The following is a 22,039-nucleotide window of genomic DNA, read 5'->3' as shown; positions in this document are numbered from 1 at the left end:
ATCGCACATAAATACTGTTTTCTTGAAAAAGCTGAAGCTGTTTTTCAGTCGTTCTCAAACCCTTTCATGTCACTTTTCACGATTCTTCAAAAATAGCAGACCTATACACAACGAAATCACTGAATGCTCCTTTAACCCATTTAGGCCCGACGTCGATTAAAAAAAAAAAAAAAAAGTCTTTTTACAATGTCATTTTTTTCCCCCTGAAGAACTCATGTTCAGTGCAGGGTTCTCAATATTCCACGTCAGAAGCAAAGATTTGAGTTAAAAAAGTCGGCTCTGAAAGAACATACATTCAAAGATTTGCGCCGCAATTTTCACGATTTTTCCAAAAAAACAGCCGACCTATACAAGCTCATAGCGCGGCACTCGGTGCCGCGCTATGAGCTTGTAAATCTGCAATTTTTTTCAATAGCTAAAGACTAACATAATGCTTTAAAAAAAAAACACCAAAAGGGGGTTATTATCCCGGCGGGGCCCAGAATGGGGGGGTTATAAGTAAAAAAAACAAAACAACGAGAGTGCATGTCTCCACCACCGATAATATCAGAGTGCCCCGCCCCGCCATGCCCCGCCCCCCCGCGTCCGTCCGTCCGTTACCTTAAGGGCGTTGTGCGAACTGCGCCGCCGTCCCTCCTCCAGCTGCATCTCCGAGTACAGCTCCTCCTCGTCCTCCTCCATGATGTCGGAGAGGTCCGAGGCGCCTCCTCCGGCGCCGTCACCGTGGCTACTATCACTCTGACACTCCCCTCCTCCCTCCTCCTCACTGTGGCTATAGTGAGGCTGCGGACGGTTGACGGACACATGACGACAGCCGCATGGTTTTCAGCAACAACACACACACACACACACGCATGCATGTTGTATGGTCACGCGGTCGTAGCCCCCCCCCCCCGCCGCCCCCACACCACCACCACCACCACCGTCATCGTCACATGCGCACCACACACGCACACGTTAAAAAAAAACACACGCGCGCCGTCGGCGTCATCGTTGTCGTTGTATACATGCGCATGTATGCAGGCATTCATACACACACACACACACACACACGACATAATGCACGTGTCCATGTATACATGCATATACACGCGCACAGATGGGAGATAGAAAATGCATGCACAAGACAGACAGACACACGCACGCGCGCGCGCGCACACACACGCACACACGGACACACGGACACACAGATATAGACGTGACACAAAAACGCATCATCATGTATATGTGTACAGAACACCCATACAGACACCCATTTATGCATGCATTTGCATGCAAAGTTGCATCCACACATGGGTACAGTAGTACACACGTGTACGTGTGTGTGTGTGTGTGTTTGTGTGTGTACGTACGTACGCGTGGACGCACAAACATACACGCACGCTCAGTCTCGCGCACACACACACACACACGCATACAGACAGACAGAAAAGGTTATGCTGTATTTGCATAGATCCTAAAGTCACGCATGTTTACAGATTTGGACAGGGCTCAGCTCCCATAAAGATGCTATACTATAGTTTTAGCTATAGGGTGATCCCCATTGCATTTTCATGACATTTCTTCATTTTAGTTTTAGTCATATAAGTCTCTTGAATATAGTTTTCATTTAGTTTCGGTCACATTTTAGTCACCTGGAATGTTTTAGTGTTAGTCTAGTTTTAGTCGACTAAATATCATAAGGTTTTAGTCGACTAAATCTACAGTTGATTTAGTCGAACAAAATCTGTTTAAAAAAAAAAAACTATAGCCGATCTACAAGCCCACAACGTGTCGCGCTGAGCTTGTAAATCGGCTATGTTCAGCATGCAACCAGGTGTAAAATGACTTATAGTGGATCTCTTGTCCACTATAGTCCCTTCCTAACATTTTAGTCTAGTTTTTATTTGTTGACGAAAACGTCAGTATATTTTGTCTCATAGTTTGAGTCAGCGCGGCTTCGTTTTCATGTAGTTCCAGTTTAGTTTTCGTCGGGGGGGAAAAAGGTAGTCGACAAACTTTTCTTAGTCTTAGTTTTAGTCGACGAAAACAACACGGTTTCTGATGATCGGAATCGGATTTGGGAGCAAAAAAAATAAAATAAAAAAGTATCCATATCATGATATTATACGACTGGATATCGTCTGTGAGTTTTTTTGGATATTGTACGATTGTGACATGGCGTTGTTATGAATATCTGATCGGGGGAAAAGTCTGTACTCAAAATCAAAAGATCGGGAGTCGGGAACTGTAGTTTTTAGCCCATTGGAAGCCAATTCCTCCCTAAAAAATGGACCCTTGCACACAAAGACAGACAGACCTGAGGAGGGGGGCTGGAGGACAGGACAGTGGGTCGGGGGAGGTATAGGGAATGATTCAGTGGGTTTGTTTTTTTCATCAGTGGTGGAAAGTAACTAAGTAATTTTACTTAAGTACAATTTTGAGGTATTTGTACTTTACTTGAGTATATCCAATTCCCAGTACTTTTACTTCTAAACTCCAGTATACGTCTCAGAGCCAAAAATGTACTACAGTTATTTGAAAACTTTAGTTACTATAGTTACTTTGGAGATTTTCTAATTTTGATTAGAAAACATTAACATTAACCTGCACTTCAACCCTATACATTTCGGCCATTTTCAATAGATTTTTGTACACATTTTGAACTTGTACGAGTACTTTCACTTTTAGTACATTTTGATGGCGACACTTTTGTACTCTTACTCAAGCACAATTCCGTACTTTTCCGTATAGCCTATACTTCTAAATTGCAGTATTGGCACTTTTACTTAAGTAAAAACAATTAAATACTTTTTCCACCACTGTTTTTTTTTTTTTTTTCATCGGTGTTGGTCTTACCGGCCGGCCCAGCTCGGAGCCTCTGAGGAACTCGTCGACCGAGGCCACTCTCCTGCGGCTACGAGCGTAGCCGCCGCCGTCCTCCTCCTCCTCCTCCTCCTCGTCCGAGTGGTGTTGGTGGAACGATTGGCCGTGCTGCTCTCCGTAGCCGGCCTGCCTCGGCCCCCCTCCTCGGCCCCCCTGGGAAACACAGGCGGAGACGCCACAAAGCACACGGAGAGTTAAACCCATTTAGAGCTGGGCTCCATTCTACAAAGTTTCTTCCGAATCCGGACAGTTTTCTGAAAAACCCTCGTGTTTTCTACGTCAGTCGTTCTCAAGATATATTTTTCACGTCAAGGTCCCCAAAAATGATTGCCCCCCCCCCCCCCGATGTAATTGTGATGTTTGTTTTTTTTACATGATATTGTATTACTCGATGACACTGAAAATGAGCTTAGTTACTCAGTGTAATTTGGAGAATAAATAAAACGAATGAATGAATGAATGAAGGAATGCATTATTAATGTATCTTACGTGTATGCAGTGAACACGTTAACGTTTACGTCAATACGGAGCGTTCGCCGTGGCAACGTCGATTGATTAGGTCAGGGTGACATTAGGTTATTATTCAACCGCGACATGAAACCAAAACGAGCTATCGAGCTAACCAAAACGAGCTATCGTGCAATGATCTCATAAAACATGTTTGCATATGGCAAGTTAACTGAAGTCATATACACAGTACCTAATAGTTGATGCTGAGCAGCTCATTTTGGTGTGCAAAGTGCAAACCAGCAAAGCCAGCGATAGCAACAAGTTAGCAAGTAGCAGTCAGCAACAACCACCACCACCACCACCACGATGCACCACCAGAGCTGCAGCATCAAACAGCCAGTGCAACGCGCTGCGCTCCGCCCTCCACTCCACTCCACTCCTCCACCTCCAGAGAGTCACATAGTAGCCTGGGCCTGGGCGGTTGGAATGGCACTCACACCCGCCTTCTAATGAGAGCGCAAAATCGAATCGAATCTAATATACGGCAACCTTCCCCCTGTGCTTCTTCACTAGTCCGATCCAGAAGAACACAGTTTGCCGGGCCACTGCTGCTACAGAGCTGACAATGAGGTTATATAATCTTCCCTTCTTCTCTGGAGTCCTGCCTCAAAGTAGACCAGAGGTAGAAAACTGTCGTACCCTGATGACATCGCTATAAGGGACACATCATGCATCAGTAAGCAGGAACTGGGGATGGTCGATGAAGGACCGGAAAGTCTGGCGTGGCGTTGTGAAATCCATGATCTCGACCGCGGTCGAAAAATGATGATGGGCCTGGTCACCATTCCATTTCGGGTTTATGAACCGGGTCGGGAGCGGATGATATCGCTACGTCGTGTTGTAGTGTTGTTTTGTAGTCATCAATCTTCCGGGAACTTCCTTTTCCCTCGAACCGATTTTCTCAATAAAAGCCACAGGCTACTAGAGCTTTTATTGTTATTCTTCCGGTTTGCGGGAAAAGGAAGTTCCGTTTGATTGTTCCTGTCTGATGACTACAAAACAATGACTACAACATGACGTAACAATGTCATCCTGATGACTACAAAACAATGACTACAACATGACGTAACGATATCATCTTGATGACTACAAAACAATGACGACAACATAACGTAACGATATCATCCTGATGACTACAAAACAATGACTACAACATAACGTAAAGATATCATTCTGATGACTACCAAACCATGACTACAACATGACGTAACGATATCATCCTGATGACTACAAAACAATGACTACAACATGACGTAGCGATATCATCCGTTCCAGACCTGACACGGCACTTTTGGAACAGAGACCAGGCTTGCCTCCGAGGTTCGAAAGCCTGGTGAGGCGAGCTTAGTCACAGAATTGTCATTTTCATTATAAATAAAAATTAAAATAAAATATCACAGAAAACCAGGGAGCCCGAGGCTCGGGCCGGCCCGGCCCGACTAATTAATTAGGGGGTCGGGTATAGGGTCGGGTTCGGGCAGAAAATGAGAACTCTACCGGTGGTATACACGAGGTCCGACTGGCTGAAACTCGTCCCGTGAGAAACGTTCCGGAGCGCATGCATGAATGAAATATCGCGAGTCGAGCCGGCGATTTTGATTCGTCCCATACACTGAACGTCAATTTATCGAGAATCGTGACAGCCTTAGAGGGTATAATTTTTTTTTTTTTTTTTTTTTTTTTTTAGATATTATTTTTTGTGGCTTACACCTTTTATTGGTTTTATAAGGGACAGACAGTAGGCTGACAGGAAACGGGAGAGAGATGGGGAATGACATGCAGTATAAAGGCCGTGTCGGGCTCGGGAGTCGAACCCCGCTGCACACTGCGACTGGATTACCAGTCGGGTGCCCAGACGGTTACGCCACCGCCTGGGCAAGGTTTTTTTGATGTTTTGGATCCCTGGGGGGGGGGGGGCGGAAACCAGGCAGAGACATAAAAAGCAACAAAACATTTGACTTTTTTTTTTTTTTTTTTGTGAATATCCAAAACGTTTCTCTCTCACCTTGCCGCCCGGACCGCCCTGCTGGCCCTGCTCCGCCGCCAACACCGCCACCCTCTGCGCCGCCTCTCGAGCGATGGCCTTGGCCACCGTGTCCGGAATCAGCGTCCCCCGGGGCTGGGGCAGGATCCTCTGGGGCGAGGGGGAGCGGGCGTTGCAGGCCGGGGGCGGCGCCTCCAGGGTGTGTGGGTGTGGGTGTGGTGGTGGTGGTGGGCCGCCTTGCATGGCGGGGGCGCCAGCGGGGGGAGGAGGAGGAGGGGGAGCGGACGACGACGAGGGGGAGCGGGGGTCCCAGCCGGGCGGTCCGGGCAGCGCGGGGTGGTGGTGGGGGTGGGCCTGCTCTTTGGCATTCAGGTCTCTGGCACTTACTGGTCTCTGAGGTACGGGGTGGTGCTGTTGGTGGTGGTGGGGGTGGTGGGGGTGGTGGGGGTGCGGCAGGAGGGGCAGCCGGTGCTGGGGCCTCATGGCGGGACCCTGGGGGTGGGGGGGGCGGCGGGTGGTGCTGGTGGGGGTGGGGGTGCTGGAGGAGGTGCGGCGGAGGAGGAGGGGGGGGGACCCCCGCTCCCCCCCCCCCCGGGTGAGGAAGCCTGACCTGCTGAAGAGCGTGCGGCGGGAGAGGAGGAGGAGGAGGGTGGAGCGCAAGCGGCTGCCCGCCCCGCGGCAGCGGCGGCGGCGGCGCCTGAGGGTGGTGGGGCAGGAGGGCGAGGAGGGGGGGCTGCTGTGGGGGGGGGGCGTGAGGGTGAGGGTGAGGCGGCGGCAGGCCTGTGTTGTGCGGGTGCTGCGGCGGGTGCTGCTGTTGGGGTACCAGCGACGACACCGCCAGCGCCAGCGGCGGCGGCGGCGGGTGGGGGCCGGGGACGGGGGCGGGGAGAGGCACCAGGAGGTTGTTGGGGATGGCGGCCGTGGGCGAGTCCTGCGACTCGCCCTGCGCCGACAGCGTCCGGACGATGACCTCGCGCGCCTCCAGGCACTGGATCCTCGTCAGCTCCACCGTCACGTAGTCCGCCATGGGGTACATCACCTCCGCTATCTAGTGCATCAACGGACGGACGGGCGCGCGCACACACACACACACACACACACGCATCAAGGTCATGGTCAACTTTATTGTTGTCCACCAGGGAAATTTGTCTGGTGGCTTTTCACCCCCCCCCCAGCTACAGCCACACATAAAACATCAAATGACAACAAAATACATTACAGAGGAAGACACAACGTTACACAATTCATGCACGCATGCACGCGCGCGCACGCAACTGTAGTAACTCAAGTTTTTCCAAATGATTGTAGTGGAGTAAAAGTACTACACATTTTGGCTCCGAGATGTATAGTGTAAATGTAGAGTATAGAAGTATTAAGTAAATACTAAAAATAAAAAATACCTCTACATTGTACTTAAGTACAGTACTTAATTCTTAACCCATTCTGACCTGAGATCAGATTCATACGAGGTTTCCACTGGACACACACTGGTCTGATTATCGCATTCTGACCTGAGATCAGATTCTAAAAAATGTCAGTCGTTCTTCGATTTTTCAAAAATAGCAGACCTACAAGCTCGTAGCGCGCCACTCGGTGGCGCGCTACGAGCTTGTAGATCTGCTATTTTTCAATAGCTGAAGCATATCATGACGCTAACACCAAAAGGGGTTCCCGTTCAGAATGGGTTAATAGTTACTGCTAAACAATCACTGGGTGGCAGAGTAGCAGTATGTAGAAATAACAATAGTCACTCGAGGCAGTTTTGAAACAATAATTGAAGACAAAATGTACATAGGAAACAGAATAAATAAATAAATAAATAAAGGGAGCTATTGAAAAGAATGTGTGTGCCGCGGTTTCCGCGACCCACAAATGGGTCCTAGAGGAGCCGGTGTTTGGGGGAAACGAGGGGGGAAGACTAAGAGAGACAAATGGGACTAGTAATGGGAAACATGCACTGGCGTTGGGTTGTCGGTAGGGGGCACTGCAGTGCACCGTTATGCCCACGTTGAAGGCACACAAGATGCCCAGGCCATGTTGCTCACAAATACTGAGCTACACTACTGCATCCATGGTGCTTCGTCTGCCATCTTTTCAACAGACTGGTACAAAACCCATTCCCTGACATTTTTTAACCCATTCTGACCCGAGATCAGATTCATGCGAGGTTTCCACTGGACACACACTGGTCTGATCATGAACCCATTCTGACCCGAGATCAGATTCTAAAAATGTCAGTCGATTTTTTTCAAAAAAAATTAGCAGACCTACAAGCTCGTATAGCGCGCCACTCGGTGGCTCGCTATATGAGCTTGTAGATCTGCATTACGTCTGCATTACAAAAGCAGGCATTGTATTCATGCGATTTCTCTTTTAATGACCAAAGTAAAACTACTATACTATTCTCAAGGGAAAATAGCTAAAGTAAAAGCTATTTCACGCGGCGTTCCTTTCTGAGCTGCTCCTCCGTATATATAGACGACATCTGTATGGCGAGGCCCCCCCCAAGTATGTATATATATACGTATACGTCGACTTTAACACATTTAGTACCGGAACTGCATCAAAATAAAGGCGCTGCTTGCGCCAGAGTAATCGCCAGAGTAGTGATCGCTTCTATTTTGAAAGCCATGAACCGGAAATACTTTCTTAAAAAAGTTGACTGACAAAGTGCCATCACAATCTCCGATCATCTTAATATATTTATATACGCTCCAAAAAGAGTTCATATTTTGCGGGAGAGACGGATGAGGAGCAGAAACGCAGCGCCAGCATATCGATCCATTCATCACCACGGAGAGCGCCCTGGATGAGGAGATACGAGTCATTCTTTCCGCCGCGCTAACATGGGAGTCAATGACAAGCTAATAGTTTCACAGAGTGTTAGCATACGGCAAGCGAAAAGCGAAATGCCAAAAAAAAAAAAAGTAATTATTCTGAATATTATTATCTCGCCCCGCGTCGTTTGGACGTCGCTAGGACGTCCACAGACGTCTAAGGCACCTCTCGGTTCCAATCCTTATGACGTTTCAGGACGTATTATGTACAAAATGTGTTAAACTGGAATGCTTGCAACTCACCCTTTGCCCTTTAGTGCAGACCACGTAGCCGATGACGTTGGCCCCGTTGGATGTGCCCGTAGGGGAAAGGGGCGGGGGCTTCCATCGCACCTGGAGGACCCCCGGGATCTGCCCGCAGAGGACCTGCACCTCTTGGGGAGCATGGGGAGGGCCTGGCAGGGCAGGGCAGGGCAGGACAGGACAGGACAGGGCAGGACAGGACAGGACAGGACATGTCAAACGAATATGTATAGGATAGGGGTGAAAAAAACACACCCCTTAAGACTAAACCACACCCATCAGAGGTGTGGCTTCCATAGGTACCTAGGTACTTTTAAAAAACCTTTAGAAAACCTCTAGGTGTCAGGCCGGTAGTAAGGAAGGGAACACCACTGTGGTGCAACTGCATCGAAAAATCGATTTCAATTTCAAGAATCGAAGTATATATATATATATATCGAAATGAAAACGGCAACATTGACTATGTGTCGTATCGTTTTGCAATGGAAATAATCGGCATCGAATCGTTTTGCTATATGCAACTAATCGATTGTATCAATAATATGTCTTTGTGCGTGGTATTTTAGCAAAAAAAAATTGAAGAAAAATGAAAAAGAGGGGTTTAATTACTTCATTTAAAATGACGTCAATGTATTTTAAATAGTTACCGTATCGATTCCAAATCGTCGAATCGTATCGGATCGCCATAATGAACCGATATCGCGCATGTGTCGTATCGTCGACCATGTATCGCATCGCTGTTCAAATGTATCGTTACACCCCCTAGCCCATTCTGACCTGAGATCAGATTCATACGAGGTTTCCACTGGACACACACTGGTCTGATTAACCCATTCTGACCTGAGATCAGATTCATACGAGGTTTCCACTGGACACACACTGGTCTGATTAACCCATTCTGACCTGAGATCAGATTCGAAAAAAATGTCAGTCGTTCTTCGATTTAAAAAAAAACAGCAGACCTACAAGCTCGTAGCGCGCCACTCGGTGGCGCGCTAAGAGCTTGTAGATCTGCTATTTTTTCAATAGCTAAAGCATAACATGATGCTATAACACCAACATGGGTTCCCGTTCAGAATGGGTTAACTATATATTCAAAAATGTTTTGCGAAAAAAAGAAAAAAAAAAGCCAAAGAAGTTTAGGGATAAGGGCTTTAGCGGTGACGGAAATGGAGCCCTTAATTAGCCTCTTACAAAAGCAATGTATGTTCTGGTTTTTTTCGTTGGATACGATTTTGGCTACAATTCCATGCTTTTGGCAAAGCGTTTTTTTTTTCTCTAATTGTGTAGAATTCTTGTAAATTAAGTATAGTGCAGATGAGAGCGTAAAAATAAACCAAATGGACCCGGTGCTTCCATGGAGTCAAAGATCTAATGATAAGGGTCCATTTTGGTTACCAAACTCTTCGTCATTTATACCTGGGGACCCCACCTGCAACCCGCCCCCTCAAGGACAACTGTTGGGTCCCCCCGCACCACTGGTTGAAAACCACTGGACCACTTGAGAACGTGAAATGAGACCAAATGGGGTCCATTTGGTTTCACTTTATACTCTCTCAAGAGTTGAATTATCGCGAAACATCTGGCATTATACTTCATTTACAAGAACTCTATACGCACAATTAGAGAATGTAGATGAATTGATTATTTTGATCAACGTTTGGCCTGTTATCTCTCCTAATGGTATACATCAATACAGCTATGGAGATGTGGACACAATCTTATCCCGAGAATAACATCATATTATTTTAGTCGTGTGTCCGAGAGTCAAAATGCCATCAAAATGACGGTTTCCGTGGCTCAAATGCCGAATAAATACATAGTGGGCCCTGATGTATTCATTTGCAACCCCTGGTGGTCGTTGAGACGTTGAGTGTGACATAATATAGATTTTTACAGACAACAACATTATACTGTATACAGTAAGGAAGTAGAAATTGGGGAACACACTTAATACACTCACACATTCGCTTGTATTAATGTGTAATGTGCATGTGCGTGCATGAATGTATAGGTAAATGAAGGTGTACATGCTCCACACGTGCGCGCGCACGCACGCACACGCGCACGCACATCAATGTTTCCATTGTGGGATTCACAGTGCACAGCCACAGTGCATACTGTACACTCATACATAGTGTACATACATGCGACAACCAATCAGCTTGAGTTGTGAGTGAAATAAATTATACAATTATTAATAAAAATAAAAATAAAAATAAAAATAAAAATAAAAATAAAAATAAAAATAAAAATAAAAATAAAAATAAAAATAAAAATAAAAATAAAAATAAAAATAAAAATAAAAATAAAAATAAAAATAAAAATAAAAACATTTATATTGTATTTTTTAATAGATACTCAAATGAAATATGCTTTACAAAAACAAGACAAATAACTTTAAATAAAGACGAAATTATTGCTGCGGGGAAGGCAGGCAAGTCTAACTTTCTTCAGCATGTGTTGTTCCTGGCTAGGCTGCGGGAATGACTCATCAAAATGGCAGCCGATCGATGGCGCTCACAGGTGCTCGTGGCGCTTTCGTTAGCCGTGTGCTCGCGGTGAGTGAACTCGCAAAACAAAGCATTTTGAAATTGGCTCGAAGTATTTTAACTATGATGTAAATAAATGTGGCAACATGACTTGAAGTAAAATTCAATGAGTATATATATATATATATATATTTTTTTTTTAATTATTATTATTATTGCTACTCTGTAGCACTAATAACAATGACAATAAACTTTTAGCCAACTTAATATCTGTTTTCAAAAGTATTAAATTAATGAAATAATAGATCCTATATAGACTATAGACTACACAAGATATAAAAGGAAACGGTCAAAAATAAAAAAATAAATGAAACAGAAAGAGAAGGAAGCATACAAAAGATACAAAACAGGAGGGGACAGAGGAGGACAAAATATGAAAATACTTCCCTATAACTTTTCATTGCCTTTGTCCTCTCTCTTTAAATATATATATATATATATATATATATATATATATATATATATATATGCGGTAATAAATCTGCCTCGCAGCGTTGGGTGCTTAAAACACTTCTTAGAAACCCCTGCCAAAGAACTGTGCTGATGATTTAAGTGCGAGTGAAAATGGAACACTATACACGGGTGTGTCTTTCTGACCTGTTCTGCAATATGCTGTTGGACCTGAGACGATAAAACACAGCACACACACAACAATGGGAAGGTAAGGCACTGTGTTCTATATCCGACGCCACAAGGCCTCGCTCAACACCTTCGCAACAGACTGATGTATGCTTTGTTGTATACAAAGGGTGTGATACATCTTGCCCCAGTGCATTTCCTAATGGGAGTCACATGGTTTGACGCAACATTTGTGTTGTGTAAAGGAAAGGAAAGGTAGGCTACTATATTTACCCAGGGTAACTGGACTAAGCTCAAGAACTTGTGTATACAGCCAGGCCCTGCTCATAGAACATTTCATGGTAGAGGTTCAATGCCTTGTCCAAAGGTGGTAATTTTAACGTGCCGGTCCGGGGATACGAACTATAGCGACCTTCCGATATCAAGACCGCTCCGCAAAACCGTTCGGCCACCGCTGCTGTGAGGGGGAGTCGAAAAACACAGCCGAAAGCCATACAACAGCTTGTAGTCCAACATGTTGTGTCAAACCATGTGACTTCCATTGGAAATGCATTTGGGGGCGGCCATGACACTTACATCTTGCTTACATCTATAGCATGCATCAATGTTGTATGTTAGATCGAAAAGGTGTGGATATACCAGTGTAATTAGCAGTGGTGGAAAGTACTCAATTGTTTTTACTTAATTAAAAGTACCAATACTGCAATTTAGAACTACTTCGTCACAAGTAAAAGAACGGAATTGAAAATGTACTTGAGTAAAAGTACTAAAAGTAAAAGTATAACATGATGCTTTAACCCATTTTGGGGCGGGAACCCCTTTTGGTGTTTTGAACATTACGTTATAATTTATTTAGCTATTGAAAAATAGCAGATCTATACAAGCTCATAGCGCGCCACCGAGTGGTGCGCTACGAGCTTGTGCAGGGTCTGCTATTTTTTGGAGAAAAAAAATGTGGTGCAAATCCTGACAAAACGGTCAGGATTTAGAAGACATTTTTTAATAAATGTCGACGTCGTCAGGCCTAAAGGGGTTAAAACAAACCAAAAGGGGGGGTTCCCTCCCTCCCTCCCGCCCCCCAAAAAAACGGGTTAACTTAAATTTAAAAAAAAATGGCCGCTTTCGCTCTCACCCGCAGCCTGAGTGCAGAACTCCACGCTCGTCTCCTTCTTCTCGCGCTGCTCCAGGGGCAGCTGCCACGGCACCTGGTGCGGCCGCGCCGCCACCGTCACCTTGTAGACCGTGGTGGCCTTCAGGTTGTGGAAGCGCAGCCGGTGCCTCCCGGGCTTCACCGTGGCGTACTCCACCTGGTATATGGAACATTTCTTTTTTTAGGGAATACACTTTAACCCATTCTGACCTGAGATCAGATTCACACGAGGTTTCCACTGGACACACACTGTGTCTGATTAACCCATTCTGACCTGAGATCAGATTCTAAAAATGTCAGTCGTTCTTCGATTTTTCAAAAATAGCAGACCTACAAGCTCGTAGCTATTTTTCAATTGCTAAAGCATAAGCATGATGCTAACACCAAAATGGTGTTAGTTGAGGACAACACACACACCCTCCATAACCACTACCAACTAATGCCCTCAGGCCGGCGATACAGAGCATCAAAACTCACTAAAAGGGGCTCAGCTATAGCTTTGTGCCCACCTCCATCAGACTCTTGAACACCTATAGGCTGAACAAGCCCCCCCCTCCTCGTTGGGATCCCTAACAAACAACCCCCCCCCCCCCCCCCCCCCTTTCCACCTGATGGACTACATAGTGAACGCATATAGGTTGCATACAGTAAATATTTAGATTTTTAATTGTTAGTACTTATAGAACAGATTTTTTTAATATATTATGCTTTTAAGTAGTTCCTCTTAAAAAATATTTTATAATAGTAACTGTCTTTTACCACTGCACAAAATACATTTCCGGAAAGGAAAAATGAAGTTATTTTGAAAGTTTGAAGTTGAAGCTTGTATAGGTCTGACATATGTACCACTGACATATATAGAAACATAGCTTTTTCAGAAAACTATCAGGATGTCAGAAGACATTTTTTTTAATCTGATCTCGCAGGTCAAAATGGGATAAAGGAGAATTCCATGCTAGAATGCTTTCTTATCTTTCTTACCTTTCTTTGTAGTCGTTACGTCCCCACCAAAGAGGTCCAGGTGTTTTGTTTGTGCAAAAACTCCTTATTGGCTATTTTCCCTACCATAAGCCCTCAATGAATTGCATTGCATTGAATGGGAATTGAATGGGGCTATGGGGGTGTTATGCTAGTTTGCTTATTTCCATCGAAAGAAGTAGTAAAGTGTGCCGCTTGGGGATATTATTTACATTATGAAGAGAGGATATATACAAAGAAATGATAATTTTGAGCGATGGAAATAAGCGAATTAGCATAACACCCCATAGCCCCGTTCAATTCCCATTAAATTCAATGCAATTCATTTAGGGCTTAATAATAATAATAATCTTTATTGTCCCGAAGGATATTCATTTTCACAGGTCTGTTCAACACCAACACAAAAACAGCACATAGTACAGAAACAACATAACACCAAGACAATACAAAACAAAACATGAGTTCCCCACTGTGTACAGAAACCATCCTATCGGCGGGGCAGTTTGTTTAATGCCGTGATGGCTGAGGGGACAAAACTCCTACTGAAACAAACCTTTTTCCAGGGTAAGGTTCTGTATCTTAGACGTAGGGGAAACAGCCAATAAGGAGCTTTTGCACAAAATAACACCTGGACCTCTTTGGTGTGGGGGACGTAACGACTACAAAGAAAGGTAAGAAAGCCTTTTAGTATGGGAGTGGATGCAACCAAAAAAAACAAAAACAAAAAAAAACCTTCACACATACACATCAGTGTTGTTTTCGTCGACTAAAACTAAGACGAAAAATGTTCGTCGACTACCTTTTTTCACTGACTAAAACTAAATAAAAACTAAATAAAAACGAATCTATGATGACTAAAACTAAGACTAAATATACTGACAATTTCGTCAACAAATAAAAACTAGACTAAAATGTTAGGAAGGGACTAGTGGACAAGAGATCCAGATTTTTCAACTGTAGATTTATAGTCGACTAAAATCGTATGACATTTTAGTCGACTAAAACTAGACTAAACACTAGAACATTCCAGGCGACTAAAATGCGACTAAAACTAAGTGAAAACTATTCAAGAGACTATGACTAAAACTAAAATTAGCTGCCAAAAACAACACTGATACACACACACATACTGGCCAATGGGGTTTAGGAGGACACGTGTATTCATGCGAAATGTCCCCTTAATTCACATTGACCACACACACACACACACACACACACACACACACACACACACACACACACACACACACACACACACACACACACACACACACACACACACACACACACACACACACACACACACACACACGCGCACACCCACCCCGTCCAGGAACACGGCGTGTCCGTAGTTGCTGTTGCTCGGCCTCCACGACAGCTCGGCCGCGTCGCGGCGGATGTCGTCCACGCGCAGCCCCGACGGCGCCACCACCACGCCGGCGCCCACCAGCAGCGTGCAGCGCAGCTCGTCCGACGCCAGGCCGCGGTCCGTCACGCACTGCACCGACACGCGGTGCACGCCGCCGCCGCCGCCACCAGGGGGGGCCGGGGGGGCCAGGTCCAGGTCCGGCAGGCCCTCCAGCAGGCTCTTGCAGGCGGCGCGCGGCGCGCCGTAGGGGACGCTGGCGCGCGGCTCGCCGTCCACCAGCACGCTGTAGCCCGAGACCACGAAGAGGGGGGGGGGAGGAGGAGGAGGGCGGCGGCTCCCAGGCCACGATGACGCTGCGCGCCAGCATCTTGATCAGGTTGATCCTGCGGGGGAACGGGACGGCGTCCTCGTCGGCGAGGTCCTCGGCGTCCAACGCTCCTCCTCCTCCTCTTCCCGTGCCGTTGCTACAGGGACCGCCGCCCCCCAGGCCGCCATTGCTGGCGGATAGTCCCAGGAGACCGCCTGCGTGACCGTCCTGCGTGAGGAGGCAACCGCCGCCAACGCCACCGCCGTCCACCAGAGCTAAGGCCAAACATGGCCCCTGCTGCTCCTCCCCTCCCTCCCCTCCTCCCCCGCCGCCCGCCGCCGCCTGGATGGCTAGTTGTCTCTCCTTGTCCTGGACAAACTCCACGAAGTTGGAGGGGACGAGCCCTCGCTGGCCGTCCAGGAGCTCCCCTGGACGACACAGAGAGAGAGAGACGGAGAGAGAGAGAGAGGGAGAGAGAGACAGAGAAAGAGAGTGAAATTAAAAACTCATTCATCGCCTGAATCTGCATGTGTCCACTAGGGGGTTGCCCGTGTTTTTGCCAGTTCATTGAAGTATGTGTTAAAGAGGGTTGGACTCAGGCTGCAGCCCTGCCAACATTTCTTGTTGTTGTTAGTTTGGTTGTCAATTAGGGTGTTGAAAATATGGTCTGTTGTACGGTATAGTGTGGTGGGAAGCCAGTTTGAGTTTTGCTCAGGGCATTGGTTTCTTTCTCTCTCTCTCTCTCTCTCTCTCTCTCTCTCTCTCTCTCTCTCTCTCTCTCTCTCGCGTGTGTGTGTGGGGATGACTGATTTATCCTGTGTGCATTGATTAGATGGAGGCACAACAGGTGTCTGTCCAGTCACACCCAGCTCAGAGTCCATTTAGTTTGGATTCAGGCCCGGTTTGATCAGCCGCGCGCGCGCACACACACACACACACACACACACACACACACACACACACGAACACAGTGTCACACACACACACACACACACACACACACACACACACACACACACACACACACACACAGTGTCACACACTGCATTACCGACACTATCTTCCATGCTGTCTTCGGTAAACTGGCGGATGTGTGTGTGTAGGTGCGTGCGTGCGCGCGCGTGCGTGCGTGCGTGCGTGCGTGCGTGTGTGCGTGTGTGTGTGTGTGTGTGTGCGTGCATGGTGATGTCTAAGCAGTGGCTTGTTGGATTAGCCATTGAACTAAAAAGGACCATGGTCCCCATCTTGACAACAGCTTGTTCTGAGCCATCAGCCTGCCTCCCCAGGGGTGTGTAGTGTGTACACACACACACACACACACACACACACACACACACAGGGCTTTCTCCAGGATGCAAGGCCATCTTACCAGTCACCACCACCCACAGACGATGACTCAGAGTAGCTGAGCACGACTGCAGAGGGCTGAGCTGACTGAGGAGCAGATACACCGAGTCCTAGGATAAACACTGAGTCCTATTAGCATTATGAAGGCTTCTCTGTATGTCATATAGGGGCGCATCGGTTAATCGGAATAACCAATTGCAAAATAAGCAATAATAATATTAATATTAATAAATTACTATTATTATTATTAATAATAATATTAATAATAATAGCATCAGACGAGCGAAAATAATTTCCAATTCATTTTTTCCCCATAGACGTTTCAGGAAGTATTTATTTAACCCATTTAGGCCTGACGTCAAAATAATATAATAATATTAATTTTTTATAATTTTTTCAATAGCTAAATTATAACATAATGTTTTAAAACACCAAAAGGGGTTAACAAAATAAACCGTGCCCTTTTTTTTCTTCTTTCTAATGATTTTCTCGGCCCCAAAAATGGTGTTTGTTGTCATGAGTTGTCATTTTGATACCATGAGGGACCACTATTTATTAACCCATTCTGACCTGAGATCAGATTCATACGAGGTTTCCACTGGACACACACTGGTCTGATCAACCCATTCTGACCTGAGATCAGATTCTAAAAAAATGTCAGTCGTTCTTCGATTTTTCAAAAATAGCAGACCTACAAGCTCGTAGCGCGCCACTCGGTGGCGCGCTATGAGCTTGTAGATCTGCTATTTTTCAATAGCTAAAGCATAACATGATGCCGACACCAAAACGGGTTCCCGGTCAGAATGGGTTAAGCATTTTAGCCACATCCCACCATTCTTTGTCCACAATTCTATGCTGTATTCAGGAGCGATAACGTTCAATCAAAATAACAATTCTTCCACATTCCATTTCTTCAAGATCTATAATATAAGGGTCCATTTGGTTACCAAACTCTCCATCATTTAAACTGCAGGTGGACCACCTGGAATCCTCTCAAGGACCTGCAGGTTGAGAACCCACTGCCATACATTTATGTTATTTATTTATTTATTTCCTATACCTTCATAGAAGCCGTCGTCGTCCATGTTTCCATAGACGTACAGGTATTTTCCGGCCACCAGGGGGAGTTCTGCTTCGGGGTGCTCATTTGGTCCATCATAAGGGTTATAACTGAAAAGGAGAAAGAACGTTATTGTTGTTACATTTGTAAAGTTAAAAAAAAAAAACTAAAAAAGGTGTGAAATTATAAATTAATAATACGACATTTGGTTGCTCATTATACAGCTTCATCAGATCTTTCCTTTCCGAACAAAGCGAATAGAGAGTTGACGTGGTTTTGCTGATAATCCGTCCAGAATCTGATACTGCTCTGTTATCAATCGTATACGATTGGCAAACACACGTTTACCGCAGTGAAATGTGTTCCCCCGCGTTTGGCCAATCTATATGGGAGCGCCGGTGAGCCACAGCCAAGGAGCGGTGAGCTGCAGCCAAGGAGCGGTGGTGGGCTGCAGCCGTGCACCGCGCACGGGAATCATTAGTTGATTTGGCTCATTTTACACTTACTGAAAATAGCCGATCTACAAGCCCACGAGCTTGTAGATCGGCTATTTTCAGCACGCAACTAATTGTAAAATGACTTACTGGTCATACTGGATCTCCTGTCCACTACTCCCTTCATAACATTTGAGTCTAGTTTTTATTTGTTGGCGAAGTTGTCAGTATTTTTAGCCTCTGTTTTAGTCGCCATAGCTTTGTTTTGATTACTGTTTTGATAGCTTTAGTTTTCCTCTGTGAAATAAAAGGTAGTCGACGAACACTTTTCGTCTCAGTTTTAGCCGACGAAAACAACACCGCTGAATAAGATCATATCGTGTCAATCAGGGGCGGCCTTAAGGATCGGGAGGCCCCGTTCATGACGTCATAATTTTAATAATTTATAATATATATATATATATATATATATATTTTTTGTCAGTGTGTATTATCGGACAAAAGCAGCTTGCTTGATCAAACTATTTTTTTTACTTTAAGGTATAACATGGAAGGCAGCATAGGCTATATACAATGATGCAATCGCAACTGTCAGCGCTGCTAGTGCAGTGAGTGCACACACTGGGAAGTGGGAACAATTACAACCAAACAACACACTATACTACTACTATTTTTTTATTATTTTTTGGCCGTTGACCCGTTTCAATTGAAACGATTGAAACCTATATATTAGGCCGCCACTGCGGTGTCAATGCCCAACGACATATTGTTAACTGTTAAACCCCCAGAACTCGACCTCTCACCTGTAGCGGGCAGTGCAGAGGCGGACCTGGCCTGTGTATCGAGGCTTGGACCTGGGCGAAGGGCTGACCTCATCCTCCATCTGTTGGATAAAGGCCAGTGGGGAAGTCTAGAGTCATTCGACAATATGGACATGACGACGGCATTCAAAACAACCTAAACTCCAAACTGTCGCTGCAAGTGAGCCTCATATCGTGATATACGAGTGTATATCGTTACATGCCTAATACACACACACACATGCATTAAGTACTGCACATACAGTATATAGCCATCCATATAATATCGTCGTTGTCGGGCAGAAACCTCGTATCTTCCATATTTCAAGTTTTTGGTGCATCTCTTTGTGTCAAACTATAGAGTGTAGCGAGAGAATAGACAGAGTCCCTGGAACAACATATTTACAGATGGGGGGGGGGGGGGTGGTCTGCGGCCGATTCAATAATGATTCTATGAAATAGTATGACAAACACCGATATAGAAACATGAGGTTTTTCAGAAAACGATTAATCTGATCTCAGGTCAGAATGGAAAACTGTCAGGATGTATAGAAGACATTTTTAGAATCTGATCTCAGATCAGAATGGAAAACTGTCAGGATGTATAGAAGACATTTTTAGAATCTGATCTCAGATCAGAACGGAAAACTGTCAGGATGTATAGAAGACATTTTTAGAATCTGATCTCGGGTCAGAATGGAAAACTGTCAGGATGTATAGAAGACATTTTTTTGAGTGGTGCAACCACTCCTACAATCAGCAATGTCCATGTACCTACCTACCTGTGTGTGTACCTGTGCACATGAGCCTGAGTATGTTACTGATTTATACCAGTAGGGGGCGGCAGAAACAGAGGGAGGGGTAGTGCTGTGTAATGAGAGAGAGAGAGAGAGAGAGAGAGAGAGAGAGAGAGGGGGGGGGGGGGGGGAATTGCACCACTCAGTTCACACGTGTGTGATTTTTAGATGTAGAGAAGGTTCCTGCCCGACGGCCGGGCCGGGGCCGGGCCGGGCGACGATACGTCAACACACACACACCTCCGAGGGCGCCGGCGCCCGTCGAGGGCTGCCTCCTGGGCGCTCTACTACGGTCGTCACGGCGGTGCCGGGTGGCGGCGGCTTGACGGACAGCTCTTCTAGCCAATCTCTGTCTCCTCCGGTGAGGTCGTCTGCTGCGGAGGTGGGCGAGTATAGGGAAGAACCAGGGGGGGGGTGATCAGTGACGGCATCCCTCGTCATTGCCTGGGAAACATTGATTTTCCATAGCAAAAATAACCCATTCTGACCTGAGATCAGATTAAAAAAAAATGTCAGTCGTTCTTCGATTTTTCAAAAAAATAGCAGACCTACAAGCTCGTAGCGCGCCAACGAGTGGCGAGCTACGAGCTTGTAGATCTGGTATTTTTCAATAGCTAAAGCATATCATAAATAATGCTAACACCAAAATGCGTTCCCGTTCGGAATGGGATAAACAGCTTCTATATTCGGGGTTGCTCATGGTATGGTATATCTGTTCGGAGAGTACAGTTTCGAGTATAGGGCATTCACTTCTAGTCATTTTTACTAGTTTACTAGTCCACTAGTTGTTTAAAGGTAGAGTAAGTGATTTCACTCAAAAAACCTTAGGTTTCGTTTTTGGCTGTGGGACCTATAAGCCTTCGTCCAATCAGGATAGAGAGTCAAAAAACGAAACCGAAAGGTTTTTTGACCCCCAGGGGTTAACTGGGGACAGGGAGGAACTCCTTATATGGTCAGCACACTCTATAGTAGAGAGGATTATCACAACAAAACAAAAAAAAAGAAGTGATATTTGAATGAAGTGAAATCACTTACTCTACCTTTAACTACCTATTATGTAAAATAAATAAATAATATATGTATAATATATATAATTCAACATGGACTGTTTCAACAAATACCCATGTAGTCATATTATAATATAAATGTGGGACATATTTGTGTTCATGATCGACTGGATGCAGAAAATGTTTGTATATTTCACAAACAAAAAAAATCTATTCTGACAAAGATCAACAGGATCATACTGTTATATTTGCGGGGTTTTTTTATGCGCTATCCCAGTAAAGCAAACAATATATATCACATTATCACTCAGCGTGTTAGCGCCAAAAAAATATTCTTTAGGTTTGGAGTGACTGGTGATATAATAGATCAAATAAAGTACTTGAATCTTCCGTGTACTATACACTCAGTGGTGGAAAGTAACTAAGTACTTTTACTTAAGTACTGTACTTAAGTACAATTTTGAGGCATTTGTACTTGAGTATTTCCAATTTCCAGTACTCTTACTTCCACTCCACTACATCTCAGAGCCACAATTTGTACCGTTAGGTCACTACAACTATTTGAAAACTTTAGTTACAGGTTACTTTGGCCATTGTAATTTTGATTAGAAAACGTACATTAACCACTTCAACCCTATACATTTCCGCCATTTGAAAATAGCCGATGTACAAGCTCACAATGCATCGCGTTGCGAGCTTGTAGCTCTGCTATTTTTGAAAAATCGAAGAACGAATCTGATCTCAGGTCAGAATGGAAAACTGTCAGGATGTATAGAAGACATCTTTAGAATCTGATCTCAGATCAGAATGGAAAACTGTCAGGATGTATAGAAGACATTTTTAGAATCTGATCTCGGGTCAGAATGGAAAACTGTCAGGATGTATAGAAGACATTTTTAGAATCTGATCTCGGGTCAGAATGGAAAACTGTCAGGATGTATAGAAGACATTTTTTTTAGAATCTGATCTCGGGTCAGAATGGGTTAAGTAAAAAACAACTGAGTACTTTTTTCTCCCCACCACTGACTACGACTGGCCCCACCTTGTGCTGCCTCCGACGCGTCCAGTCCGTCGAGGAACGTCTGTGAGACTTTGTCTGCAGAGAGAGGAGGAGGAGGACGACCTTGACCTTGACCTTGACACTGGGACGACGTCGAGACGATGGCCTCAGAGTGAAGGACGCCGGAGGCCCCCACCGCCGCCGCCGTGTCTGGAGAGAG

General features: G+C 45.2%; 1 protein-coding gene across 1 annotated transcript in view; it reads right to left on the bottom strand.

The window, feature by feature from the left end:
• LOC308309590 (RIMS-binding protein 2-like) overlaps nucleotides 1–22,039 on the bottom strand; it is a gene marked incomplete at both ends in the record, with an annotated part of 107,618 nt that overhangs the window by 26,585 nt on the left and 58,994 nt on the right. The window contains 12 exon segments of the mRNA XM_080755501.1: nucleotides 601–783; nucleotides 2,839–3,018; nucleotides 5,426–5,851; nucleotides 5,970–6,407; nucleotides 8,440–8,606; nucleotides 12,703–12,877; nucleotides 15,023–15,365; nucleotides 15,367–15,802; nucleotides 17,782–17,891; nucleotides 19,019–19,098; nucleotides 20,053–20,186; nucleotides 21,862–22,029. Coding sequence (XP_080611627.1) covers nucleotides 601–783; nucleotides 2,839–3,018; nucleotides 5,426–5,851; nucleotides 5,970–6,407; nucleotides 8,440–8,606; nucleotides 12,703–12,877; nucleotides 15,023–15,365; nucleotides 15,367–15,802; nucleotides 17,782–17,891; nucleotides 19,019–19,098; nucleotides 20,053–20,186; nucleotides 21,862–22,029 — 2,840 coding nt within the window.

This window comes from Protomyctophum bolini, assembly GCF_963924005.1.
Source record: "Protomyctophum bolini genome assembly, chromosome: 22".
Taxonomy (NCBI): Eukaryota; Metazoa; Chordata; class Actinopteri; order Myctophiformes; family Myctophidae; genus Protomyctophum; species Protomyctophum bolini.
The sequence above is the reverse complement of the archived record's forward strand: the minus strand, read 5'-3'. Positions and strand labels throughout refer to the sequence as shown.